At 32.2% G+C, this 13,402-nt stretch overlaps 2 protein-coding genes and 1 pseudogene across 4 annotated transcripts; 1 reads left to right on the top strand and 2 right to left on the bottom strand.

Moving 5' to 3' along the window:
- Positions 1-784: 784 nt before the first annotated feature.
- On the bottom strand, positions 785-2,839 carry LOC118060530 (uncharacterized). Of its 3 annotated transcripts, none has more exons than XR_004689457.2 (3): positions 2,531-2,839; positions 1,446-1,675; positions 785-1,372 (listed from the first exon to the last, which is right to left on the bottom strand). XR_004689457.2 is itself a non-coding variant. In XM_035073759.2 (3 exons), exons 1-3 carry the CDS (start codon positions 2,742-2,744, stop codon positions 1,283-1,285), a joined length of 402 nt encoding a protein of 133 aa, XP_034929650.1. In that variant the 5' UTR covers positions 2,745-2,839; the 3' UTR covers positions 794-1,282. The 3 variants fall into 3 exon arrangements, 1 of the variants encoding a protein (XP_034929650.1); XR_004689458.2 differs by having other exon boundaries at positions 1,492-1,675; XM_035073759.2 differs by having other exon boundaries at positions 794-1,372; positions 1,578-1,675.
- A 2,967-nt stretch (positions 2,840-5,806) lies between these two features.
- Positions 5,807-7,334, top strand: LOC118060531 (chalcone synthase-like; annotated as a pseudogene).
- Positions 7,335-10,428: 3,094 nt separating this feature from the next.
- On the bottom strand, positions 10,429-13,139 carry LOC118060532 (protein phosphatase inhibitor 2). Its single transcript, XM_035073760.2, has 5 exons — positions 13,017-13,139; positions 12,750-12,788; positions 12,224-12,345; positions 11,704-11,883; positions 10,429-11,154 (listed from the first exon to the last, which is right to left on the bottom strand). The coding sequence occupies exons 2-5, from the start codon at positions 12,752-12,754 to the stop codon at positions 10,922-10,924; spliced, it is 540 nt and encodes a 179-aa protein (XP_034929651.1). The 5' UTR covers positions 12,755-12,788; positions 13,017-13,139; the 3' UTR covers positions 10,429-10,921.
- Positions 13,140-13,402: the final 263 nt, after the last annotated feature.

Below are 13,402 nucleotides of genomic sequence, written 5' to 3'. Positions count from 1 at the left end.
TACTGTTTTTTTACAAGAGCTTCAAAGTGGGGTAGGCACAATGTTCAGTGAATTGTACTGTCACGTGCATATATATATATATATATATATATATATATATTTTTAATGTATTAAATTTTTAAACAATTTTTTTTTTAAAAAAAATTAGTTTTAAAGTGATTTAAATTCACTCGTATTGATGTAAATAATATTTTTTTTTTTTGAAAAACTAGTATAGAGTAAATTAAATTCACTCGCACTGTAATATTAATTTTATACCTGATAATATTTTATTTGATTTTATTACATGCTCACAAAATTATAAAAACTGTAGTTCTTATCGGCTGAATTGTATATGTAATGAAATTATAAATAGTTTAATGGAATAATAAAAAAATATTTTATATCGAGTATTATTTATTTCATGATGTAATAGGAATAGTTAATTCTATAATATATTTAAATTTAAAACCATCAATATTATTATATATATTTTAAAATTATTTTATAACCTTAATTTCAAAAAGCATTCTTAACCAAACACATTAAACTATTTTTCTTCAACCTCAATTTCAATCCAGTTTTAACCAAACACCTATTTTTTCAAACCAACCTTAATTAAAAGTATAAAACAACTTTTTTCAAACCACAATCACAACAATTACCGCAATACCAAACATGCTCGAAGACGAGATTGGAATAAGTCATCGAAAATTGGTGTAACTTTTCTTGTCTCCTGTCTCCATCCGCTTTCATACCATCTGCTTTCATACCATCTCCCTTCACTAAAAGGAAAAAAAAAAAAAACAATATTCGAGTTGTCAAGGACATTATTGACATCCCCATGATCATATGCAACACTCAGAATTATCGTGCATAACACATATGGAATTATGTATATCCTTTTGAATTAATGAAATGTTAAGATTGATTCATGTAATATAACTTGTGTGGATGTATACATTACATTTTTTTGTATTTGTCTGTCTCGCTTGTCTTGTAACATGGAAGTGGAAAAACCTCTTGGTAAAGAGAGAAAGCTAAGTATGTCAGGGAGCTGGGTTGCTGTATATATAAGGGTAGGGAAATTTTGGCGAGAAAAATCCGACCATTTGACATATATGAAGCAACCTTTGTGCTAATTCATCGTCAGATGGTACGTCCTAATAATCTATTATTAGCTAGAGAGTAGCTGCACTAACATGATAATGTCTCACAAATCATGCATTAATGCTACAGCCACATTACAACAGACAATACAAGAAATGAAAAGAGGCCACTGCAAGAAGAATCTATTTTTACATCAGTTGGCAGGAGCCATGGGCGGGGCAATTATAGGGAGGTGATTTTCATCTTGATCACTTCTACTTCCGTTTTCGAGCTGAGGGACCACCTGTGGGGACACATAAACAACACATCAGTGATGATCATAAGAACACCAACCTTAAGTGGGGTCAGGGTAAAACCTTTCCTATCCATCTGATCATGGTCAAACAGTCAAAGACTCTCTACCTCACAAGCCTCTTGCGACAAGCAGAAATGTAAAAAAGAAGCCATAACTTTCTTCAGATGTTAGTAATTGTATGTGACCAACCAACCTGATCCTGTGAAGGATCATAATGCTTATGGTGGGACGAAAATCTCCTTGTTGATCTCTTGTCAACTCCACCCTCCATTCTTGTTCTTGATGGACCAACTACATAATTGAAAAACAGAATATAATTAACAGACCTAAAGTGCAAAAAGAGAACGTAAAGCACTGATCAAAGAATATATATCTCCTACCCCCAACAAATATCTTCAAAAAGGCATATTCCTTTGTCTTGGACCTTCTGTCCAACCGCATTCCAATCTTAAATCATTAAGTATATGATTATAATTCCATGATCGATCAACACTCTTTCTACACCATTATCATACTGCTGGTTCAAATTCTTTCACATGCTAAAAAAATCTCCCCTTCTCTCCTCCTTCAACCTACCAACCCTTTCCCCTTCCTTTTCTTTATTAATCAAGGCAATTTTGGTGCTTCCATTACAAAGCTAAATTAGCGTGTTTAGCATTGTGGTAGGTTTTGCATATTCGAAAGAAATTGGTTTAAAAAAATTATAAATCTTAGTTTTTTCCGTAACAAAGGTCTCAGAAGAGAACTTCTAGTAGGGTAGGACTCATGCAAAACTATACTAAGAGCAAATTAACCAAAAAATTTGATCAAAGCAAGAATATTTTCGAACAACATACTGCACACTGCCAAACGGAACCTTAATTAATTAAGTTAATTACCACTTTCATCACTATCCATGGTTTACATTTCACCATTAAGACATAAGATTAAATCAAAACATGCTTTGATCAATGATCATCATCTCCAACAAGACGAACACACACACGCACACACACACACGCACACATCCTTAACAAGATTACATCAATACTTAAACTAAACAAACCATGATCAACATTGATCAAGAACCTCAAAACCCACAAACGGTTATCGAATAAAATGCACGTCAGGTGCACACAACCAACCAGAAGAGGTTATTATATTTACCTGGGGTGCCATGTTTCTTCCTTCTCTGTGATTTCAAATCACGAGTTGAATCTGAGCTGTCCGGCAAGTACCTGTCTAGACGAAGGACAAGGCTGTTGTTTTCAAGCATTGTACGGACAAATGATGCCTCCATTGATTTCAAGAAGTGTAAATGTTTCTCATTTGTCCAGTACTGTTTAGTCGTGTTGTTGTTTTTGGGCACGTTGGGGTCCATGCCACCGGAAAATCAGCCGGTTAGGATCACCGGCCGGAAAACAGATTCGTGGGTGGGACCTTTTCTTGTAGCAATTTCCAAATGATTTTTTGGGATTTCGTCTATGGTTTCATGACTAGGCATGTAGAGCACGTTTATATAAAGGGTGGCTTCTTGTTCTTTACGACTGCCTTTTGTGTCTATGCTTGTTGACACACGAGACTATTCAATGTTTGTACTCGCTTTCCTCAATGGACATGTATATTTTAAACTTTTTTCTTCTCCATTTAAAAAATTAGAACAAATGGAGTGTTTCTTTTTTAATTTTAAATCATAGAATAAAAGATTTAAAGCCCAATTAATTTAACGAAGAATATTCATTGATTTATTATCTTTGATTGGATATAAAAGAAATTGTTTGGTTTTGATACGGAGATTTGATGCTAAAATATTATACGACTATTACATAAAAAAAAATAAGATGTATATTTCAAATTATTTATATTTATAGACACATTTTAAAGAATTTGTTGTCTTTTTAAACTATTTTTATCATTTGTTTTTTAATTGGAAAAATAATATTTATATTAAAAAGTAATACCTTAAATATTGAATCTCACTATCTTGTTTCTAAATTGTCAAGGATAGCTTAGAAATTTGTGAACAAAATAGAATATAATGATATTCTTTTGAATTTAAAACTTAAACATGCATTAAAATTAAATCTGTATTTCATTTAATTGATGAAGCTATATTTATGTTTTTATATCAATTCACAAGGCTAGAATAAGAAATAAAACTAAATCACAAAAAGAATTAGGATAAACCCCCATTATCAACTTTAGATATATGATAAAGCAGTCTTACCATATAGATTTCACATTACATTATTAAGTACAAATAGTTTTATGATGAGTTATTTTTTGTAGGTTTTTTTTAATAAATAGATTATTTTTATGATTTGAGTTTGATTACCATTTATTAAATTATTTTATTTGATGTGCTCACTCAAATAAAAACGTTAAAATTCATGTACTCAGCTAAAATTAATATAAAAAATAATCCGAAATACAAATAGTGTAACCAATGGATAGTTGAAGTATTTTCGAGAGAGAGTGTGTTAGGTTTGAATGTAGTCGAGCAGGTGGGAGTGATGGAGCATAAGAGTGAAAATATCTGAGGGCAAGTTCGGTGCCAAAAGATGAAAGTTTCGGAGCCGAAAAAAGAAAGATATTTTGGGGACGAAGAAAGAAAGAATCCTCCTTCCATTAACGAGATCGGGAAAGCATAATACACACCGACAAAAAAGAAAAAATAAATAAATGTGATGGGAGTTTTATTATGAGATTCCGACTTTTATCCTGTCGAGGGTTTGATATTTTTTGTTTGGGTTTTATGTAATTTACGCCTGTGACCTTCTTAATGTTATTTAGTGCTGCCTTTGACCCAATAAAAATCAAATAAAGAAAATTAAAAAAAGTTGGTCTTAAGTTAAATGAGAATTTGGAGAAATTAACATCTATATCATGTGGAATAATACGAAGAGACCGAGACTTTCAATTATAGCAAGTAAATAAGTTGGTGATGAAACTTAACTAATCAAGTTTTTAGTTTATTTTCTATAGTTTATCAGTTTAAGTCTTATAAATTTTAAGGTCATTGAAAACTTAAATAATCATTAATTTTAGTACCCTATGAGATTAGTCGAAGTGAGCATAAGATAACCCAGACACTCACATTAATATATATATATATAAAAAGAAGAAGTTGGGGACTCATTTTTTTAGTGCTTTTTAAATTCCAAAGGAAAATATATTATCAATGAGCTTTTAACCTTGGATTAAGGTATTTTAGAGTATTGCTAACCCCAAACAAAACTAATTGAGTATAGAGATTTTTAGATTTTTTTTTTAGATTTTTTTTAAGTCCATTATGCCGTTTAGCATTGTGGTTGCGGATAATCGTTAACTTTAGTACCCCGTGAGATTAGTCGAAGTGAGTATAAGATAACCCAGACACTCATATATATATATATATATATATATATATATATATATATATATATATATAAAAGAAGAAGTTGGTGACTCATTTTTTTAGTGCTTTTCAAATTTCAAAGGAAAATATATTCTCAATGAGCTTTTAACCTTGGATTAAGGTATTTTAGAGTATTGTTAACCCCAAACAAAACTAATTGAGTATAGAGATTTTTAGATTTTTTTAAAGATTTTTTTGAGTCCATTATGTCGTTTGGCATTGTGGTTGCGGTGAGGTTCCCCTGCAACCACAAATATTGTTGTTTGGTATTGTAAAAAACACAATTTTTTACTAGTAGGGTCCGCCATAAAAAGTGGTTGTGCCACATGTTAATTTACAGAAATCACAAGAAGCAGTTCTTTACTGCTTTTTGTGCAAAGAAATCACAGTGTAGTCATGCTCCACTGTTCACCTAAATAGTGGAGACATTTTCCACTGTTCATTGAATCGGATCAGGTCCAGTCCAAAGTTAAAAATGCATTGAACCAAGTCCGACCCAGTAAATAAAAAAAATATTTTTTATTTTTAATTGTGTTTTATTTGAAAAACTAGTGTTAAACATTATTCAATGGCACTACATAAATTAGACAGAGATCGCTTGATAACATAGCATTTACAAAATTTGATCGCAATCCCACATTTTTTTTAATTATATTTTACCTGATGTTGTTGTACTCTTAAGAAATTTGTAAAAATTATAGTCCTTGTCGAATGTATTTCATACATGATGGAATTGTAGATAATTTAATAGAACAATAAAAAATATTTTATATAAAGTATTATTTATTTTATGATGTAATAACAATAGTTAAATTTAAAATATTTAAATTAAAAATCATCAATATTAATATATATTTTTTAAAGTTATTTTATAACCTCAATTTCAAAAATATTCTTAACTAAATACATTAAATTACTTTGTGTTCAATCTTAATTTTAACAAAATATATATTTTTCTAAACCAACCTTAATTAAAAGTAATTTCTAGAAACTATTTTCAATTATTAATATGGATTTACCGGAAAGCACTTATAAAACAGACTTCTCTACGTCCAAGGATGGCAAAAATTTAGAATCTTGAGTTCAACTAAATATTTTGCTCAGAGTCGACGTTGAGATCCAGGCAATGGCATTGGTTGACGAGATTCGGAAAGCGCAGCGCGCTCGAGGTCCAGCAATGGTCCTAACAATTGGTACTGCAGTGCCTGTAAATTGTTTTTACCAGGCTGACTATCCTGATTACTTCTTTCGAGTCACCAAAACTGAGAACTTAACTGAGCTAAAAGCCAAGTTCAAGCGTATATGTAAGCACATATATATATATATATATATATATATATATATATATATATACTTGCGAGCATTTTTTTGCATTTGACATTAATCAAGATCATCTGTGTTGTGTCTTGTTTTTGTGTAATTTTCCTAACAGGTCAAAAATCAATGATCAACAAACGCTACATGCACCTCACGGAAGAAATGATCAAAGAAAACCCTGAAATTGGTAGCTTTATGACTCCTTCTCTCAATGTACGTCAGGATATAGTACTTGCAGAGGTGCCCAAGCTTGGAAAGGAAGCAGCTCTGAAAGCTATCCAAGAATGGGGGCACCCCATGTCAAAGATCACACACCTGGTATTCTGCACAACCTCAGGTGTACACATGCCTGGTGCAGACTATCAACTAGCCAACCTGCTCGGTCTCTGATCATCGGTCAAAAGGCTGATGCTGTATCAACAAGGCTGCTATGGGGGTGGGACTGCCCTCCGAGTTGCTAAGGATCTTGCCGAAAACAATGCCGGTGCTCGAGTTCTTGTCGTGTGCTCTGAAATTACAGCAATTACTTTTCACGCTCCAAATGAAGCTCAGTTAGGTTGCCTCGTTGGCCAAGCTCTTTTCGGTGATGGAGCAGGAGCAGCAATCATCGGCTCAGATCCCGACACGCTGGTTGAAAAGCCGATATTTCAACTTGTTTCGGCAGCACAGATTATGATTCCTGACTCGGAACACGCAATCGAAGGGCATGTACGCGAAATGGGGCTACTGATCCATTTATCAGAGGATGTGCCTAAGCTGATATCCGACAACGTTGAAGCGGCTCTACGTGAAGTTGTTGCCCCAATTGGAGGTGTTTTAAGTGATTGGAACTCCTTATTTTGGGCTGTGCATGCGGGCGGGCGGGCAATCCTTGACGGAGTGGAAGCAAAACTTAAGTTGAAAAGAGAGAAACTTGGTGTTACCAGGCACATCCTAAGGGAGTATGGTAATGTAGCGAGTGCTTGTGTATTATTTGTACTTGACGAGATGAGGGAGAGATCTGTCAAGGAAGGCCTCGCCACTACAGGAGAAGGATTGGAGTGGGGAGTCCTGATCGGGTTGGGACCTGGTCTAACCATGGAGACACTTTTGTTGCACAGTGTCCCTGTTGCCATCACAAAGTAAGCCAAGATCTTGACTAGCTTATTGCCTTCCTTCCACTGCAAGGGCAATCCAAGCTCATAAGATCTCCCTTTACTAGCATGGTTGTAATGTCTTACAGTCTAAAATAAAATAAAAGGGTTTTAAGCTCTTTTGCTTGTGTTCCATAAACGAACTAGCAGTAAGAAAACAAAGAAATAAGGAAAGCAAGCATCCACTTCTTTTCTCCTATAACATTTATTGTCCTGTAATTTCCCATCCAGAAAAAAGAAGTCGATTAATTCAAGATTGGTATGGCGAGATCGAATGGCCTCAGGGCTCTGTCCTTATTAAAGTCTCTGCCTCCCAACTTGCCAACATAAACAGGGTCCCCTGGTAAACATTTTCGATGGGCATTAAATGCCTTAATTTCACCTCTCCACCATCACCACCCTCTCCCTTATCATCAGCCATGGTCTGTGCTGCTTCAAACAGGGATCCTGTCTCAGGCTGAGCAGTCAACAGCTACACTGTAGCACCATTAGGTCTTGCGAGTGAACATAAAGCATCAACAGTGGAGATTCCTCCGGGTCCAGCAGAGGCTACGACAAGGTCATTTGAAGTGGCTGGTGGTGGGGTAGAGAGGCCAAGGTGTGAGCCAGCCGCATGCATAGAGCCTTCAGCGCAAGCTAGTCCCTCCCTACTCAAGTAAAATCATCAACAGCAGCAGAAGAGAGATTCATTTATTCATAAAAGATGACATCTTATTTCCTTTGGAGGAGAATATCTTGCATGGTTGCAACAAAGGAGCTTTCTCTCATGACAATTGACAATCGCAAATTAAGAAGTTCATCAATCACTTTAAAAACACATGATTTAAATATAAAATTATATATAATTTAAATAACTTAAAAATACAAAAAAAAAAACCAACAAAAATGGTTAGAAGAGTGCTGGCCTTTTTATCTTAAAAGGAAAACTCAAACACACCTCCACAAAGATACAATCCAGGCAGAATGACCCACGTTATTTTGTTTTCATTATCGCAGCAGCAGTTCATATTTAAGAAAGCGTATGGGAGGGCAGTGGATTACGTGGTTTCTTTCAAACTCCCTCTTATAGGACCGTTGGATTCATTTGGTTTATGCAGAAAAAAAATAGATTTCTTGTTGTGTTGTTGGTTCTTGTGTTATCTTTGTGTATACAATTTGTTTGATAATGAAGTTATGATTGTTTTTTAAATAATTTTTTATATTAATATTAAAAATGTTTTTTTTTATAAAATAGATTTCTTGTTGTGTTGTTGGTACTTGTGTTATCTTTGTGTATATAATTTGTTTGATAATGAAGTTATGATTATTTTTTAAATAATTTTTTATATTAATATTAAAAATGTTTTTTTTATTTTTTAAAGGGCAGTGAATTATATGATTTCTTTCAAACTCCTTCTTATATGACATTTTGGTTTATGCAGAAAAAATGGATTTCATGTTGTGTTATTGGTATTTGTGTTATCAACTTGTTTGATTGATGGTGAAGTTATTATTGTTTTTCAAATTATCAAAATACATATTAAAGATATTTTTTATATTTTAAAAAAATTACTTTTAACATTAATACATCAAAATAATTTGAAAATATTAAAAATATATTAATTTAAAATTAAAAAAAAATTAATTTTTTTTTTAAAATATAAAAAGTATGTTTGAAAGGCTGAAATAATTAAATTCATAGCCCTCCAACGTGAGAAATAACAACCAATAAGGTCTCGCTTGTTTGCGGGAAAGTAGTTTCCTTTTGGAAAGTGAATTTCGGGGAAAGTGAATTCTGAGAAAGTATTTTTCGATATTTGGTAGTGCAATGAAAAATATTGAAAAATAATTTCCAGTGTTTGGTTATGTCATGGAAAATGAGCTGGAAAATAACTTATTAATATTTTATTTTCCTCAAGTTTATTAAAATAATAAGGAACAAATCTTACAAATTAAAAGGTTGACTGAGAATGAAATTGAAAAAAAATATAATTTCATAAATTATCTCAAATAAAGTAAATAATAATCAAAATAATAGAGATCAAATCTAAAAAATTAAAAAAAAAAAGATGAAGAAATTAAAATAATAAAAATAATCAACATTTCATAAATTATTTCAAATAAAATAAGTAACAATCAAAATAATGAGGATCAAATTTGATAGATAAAAAATTTTAATAAAAAAATGATAAGGAAAAAGCAAATAGCAATTATAAAAATAAAGACCAAAGTTAATATAAAAATAAAATTTTAAGAGATAAAATTGAAAAATAAATATTCAAAAAAAAATATAAAAAGTAATCAAAAGTTTGAGGATCAAATTTGATATAATCAGCAAATAATGATATTTTTAAATTTTTCACAACTTCTGGAAAGTGTTTCCCCCCTAAATTTTTCAGGAAAACACTTTCCTGAAAACCAAATGAAATTTTCTTTTTACTAGAAAGTGTTTTTCGTTGACCAACTTTTCTATTGGCAAACAAACACAAGAAAGTTTGGAAAGTGATTTTTTCGGAAATCACTTTCTGGAAAACAAACACAGTAAAGGAAAAACATTTTCCTGAAAACCAAATCAAATTTTTCTTTTACTAAAAAGTGTTTTCCATTGATCAAAAAGTATTTTTCGTTGACTAGAAAGTGTTTTACGTTGACCGGAAAGTGTTTTTCGTTGACCAACTTTTCTAATGGCAAACAAAAACATGAAAGTTTGGAAAATGATTTTCTAGAAACTACTTTCCAGTAAATAAACATGGCCTAAATTAGAAAGAAAAATCAATCACGTGCATTTAGTACCATGCTATGTGATTGACAATGTCGTTGAAATTTCAAAACAAAGATGAAACATTTTACAGATTAAAAGCGTGTCGGGTGGATTTTGTTAATAATAAAATTATAGATAATTCAATAAAATAATAAAAATTATTTTTTATACAATATTATTTATTTTATAATATAATTATAGTTAAATCTATAATACTTTAATTAAAATTTATTAATATATATATATATATAATATATTTTATTATTTTATCATTGAATTTTAATTTAAAAAGTAATTTTAATTAAATATATTAAATTATTTTTTATTTTTTATTTAAATTATAATTATAATTTTAACCAAATTATTTTTTTCAATCACAACAATCATTATCGCAGCATTTTACCTCTTGATTTAACAAAGAGAGAAACGTGGACATAATTTTCTAGGTTTAAAATCTATAAGTATATAAATCCATATATAATTATTAAAGTGTCTCAACTTCTTAGCATGAAGATTGTTCCACAGTAAAGAAAGTCATATAATTAGAACAACAGATACAGATGAATGCTTTTATCTTTTAACAGTAAGAGCGTTGAAGTAAACTACAAGAAAACATAAAAGTGGATGAGCCCTGTCCATTGACATGCCTGATCCAGCTTCCATGTTAACCTTGGCCTCAGCTCCCTGTCTCCTAACCTTCCAATCAAAGCACTGAACCAGGGCTGCAATTACAGTAGACATCAAGTCATATGCCACCATTGTCAAAACGATCATAACCTGATTTTGCTGGTTTTTTATTTTTATACCGATTTGACACCATAAACATAAGTTGACTCGCAAGTCAACTCATGATTTGAACAGCATTGTATGAAAACACACAAATCAGGTGCGATACATCTTGTTTTAGAACAAAATACCATAAAAGAACCAAAACAGTCAGTTTCCCAAGCGTCGGTTTGGTTTCAGAGACTCTAAACCCCATTAGCTGGAGGTGAAGAATTTTGATGCGAAGTTGCAGCACCTTCAATTTCTATATCCCTCACACCGGTGGTTAATGATGAAGTGCCCTCCTTCTCATCACCATTTTCTTCTTCTTCATCCTCCAAGAAAGAACCCTTCCGCCTTAGTTCCTTCACTTTCCGGAACTCATCATAATGTGCTCGTCTGTGCTCCCTAAAATTTGAATTCCTATCCGTTTCAGAATCTGACAACAGAGGAACATAGAAAGTTCATAAAAGTCATGCTAGGTAATGATATGGTAAATGCAAAACAATTAAAAACTACCATAAAAATGAGGGAAAGAAGGAAAAAAACACAGGTTGCCTGCTCCAAATTTGCATGATGTTTATATATAATGGTGAAGGCCAAATCCTAACCAAAGAGAACTCATATAAATTCCTCAGCTTCAAATGAGATGATTGACGGAGTCTTAAATATTATGTCTGTTAAACAAACTTCTGAGGAAAATTGGATGAAGAAGCAAACAAATCCCTTCTCAACTTGCAACTGCACAAGCGAAAGGTCCAGCATTTTGTGCAGTCACTTCACACAAAAGTGCAGAAGAATAGGACTTCTCCAAATTCTCTCTCAGAATCCCATTTTGATGGGATTGAAACAGGAAGATGGCATGCCAGTGCAATAGTAAATGCAATAATACAATGTTGATTCAAAGATTTTATGGTTATCTATACAATCCAAGAATTTAAGTTTAAAGTAAAAATCTTCTACTTAGAGCAAAGATGTAATGGAGAACCTTCTTCATCTTGTTCCATAGGATCAACCTCGTCCTCGGAGGAGGTCCAGCCACTAGATCTTCTAGATGGGTTTCTACTTGAGGAAGCCATGATATCCAATGCAGTCCTCAATTCTTCTGCACGCATTGTATCCTCAGCAACCTCATTAAAGCTGCTGCCCCTCCTCGGAGAAAGAGAATCTATGATAAGAAAAAAAAAATCCGCAAACATTCAGTTAGTGTAGGGAAGATGGCATAGTTTTACTGATAAAAATCAAAGAGCAAACAGTGATTACTATCCAAACTTTTAAAGCAGCAAATTTCATGACAAAGCTTTGTGCAGAATCCAGTAATGTAAAGGAGAACTTGAACCAAAATCTTGGGAAACACCAGAAAAAATTCAGCTCATGAAGACTTGACCACAACATATGTGCTCTTAACAGTTAACACGAGCAAAACACAACTGCACGATTGATGCACATTCAAAGACAAATAAATACAGTTTGATAGGGTATTGCAGAGAAGTGAGAAATTAACATGCCATCATCAACATCAATCATGGGGTGATACGGGGTCTTGGGTTCAGTGATTTTCTGCCTCTCAGGCTTATTTGCTTCGATCTCCCCCAGATTATCCTCATTCCATTTTACTCGTCCTCTAGTACTACAAATACAAAACAACATAAACATCACATCAAAACAACTCACAACTACATAAAACATACACCTAAACTAAACCAAAACGATAACATAAAGCATTGAGAAAAAATCATAATACAAACCCCATTTCTCCATAAAATTTCTCAACCAATCAAAATACTCCCAAAGAACCCACCAAATGTACACTGTACAAACAACTCCCATAAACCGTGTTCCATCATCATTACAGAAAAATCCCAAGCCCGAAACCCAAAAACCAAAACCCAATTTTCTTTAAATAACATAAAAACAACACAAATGATTAAAGAAACATCCATAGATGATTAAAGAAACCAAAACCCATTTTTTTTGTTTTTCCAAGATATTTGAGAATACTAGAATGCAAGCAAGAGAAGGCTGAAAAATTACTTCATCTTTTTGGTGGCTATAAAGCAGCTGCGGATTGATCTGATTCAACAAAGACAAAGCAATTTGTTTAATTCTTGTTAAAATCAGATTAGACATAAGGTTAAATAGTCGAACAGATCATTAGAATTAAAAAATAAACAAAAAAAATAAAATTTTCTTTCTAGGTTTAGAAAAAATGACAGATTGTGCATTATCAACAGAAGAATTAATAAAATTGATTATAATAATTAAATTACAAGGAAATGAGAGAGAGTGAGAGATTATTACCAGTTTGTGAAATGTTCTGCTGATTTTGTTTTGGTAGCAATTTTTTTTTATTGCGCTTATCGGCCTTTGCTTTTGTTGACTCTCCTTTTGTTTCCGAGTCTACCCTTTCTGACACTTAACGGTGTGTTTGGGATTTGGATGAGTTGAGGGAAAGTTGGGGTGTTAGGCTGTGTTCGTTTTTACTACTGTACTTTTAAAACATTTTAATTTTTTTTATTTTAAATCGTTTTTTTATTATTTTATTATTTTGATATTAAAAATAAATTTTAAAAAATAAAAAAAATATATTATTTTAATGTATTTTCAGGCAAAAAATACTTTGAAAAACATCATCTACTACAAGTTAAAATATACTCCTCATAGATGTATTTGGATCGAGTTTGGGC

This window comes from Populus alba, chromosome 12 (assembly GCF_005239225.2).
Source record: "Populus alba chromosome 12, ASM523922v2, whole genome shotgun sequence".
NCBI lineage: Eukaryota > Viridiplantae > Streptophyta > Magnoliopsida > Malpighiales > Salicaceae > Populus > Populus alba.
Note: the sequence above shows the minus strand (reverse complement) of the source record. Positions and strands in the feature narration are given on the sequence as shown.

Coding starts and splice junctions, on each gene's coding strand:
- LOC118060530 (XM_035073759.2), bottom strand. CDS start 2,744: ATGGACCCCAACGTGCCCAAAAACAACAACACGACTAAACAGTACTGG. Junction 1,676..2,530: donor GAAGAAACATGGCACCCCAG/GTAAATATAATA, acceptor TCAATTATGTAG/TTGGTCCATCAAGAACAAGA. Junction 1,373..1,577: donor ATGATCCTTCACAGGATCAG/GTTGGTTGGTCA, acceptor GTGTCCCCACAG/GTGGTCCCTCAGCTCGAAAA.
- LOC118060532 (XM_035073760.2), bottom strand. Junction 11,884..12,223: donor CATGATTGATGTTGATGATG/GCATGTTAATTT, acceptor TTCTTATCATAG/ATTCTCTTTCTCCGAGGAGG. Junction 11,155..11,703: donor TATGGAACAAGATGAAGAAG/GTTCTCCATTAC, acceptor CTCTGTTGTCAG/ATTCTGAAACGGATAGGAAT.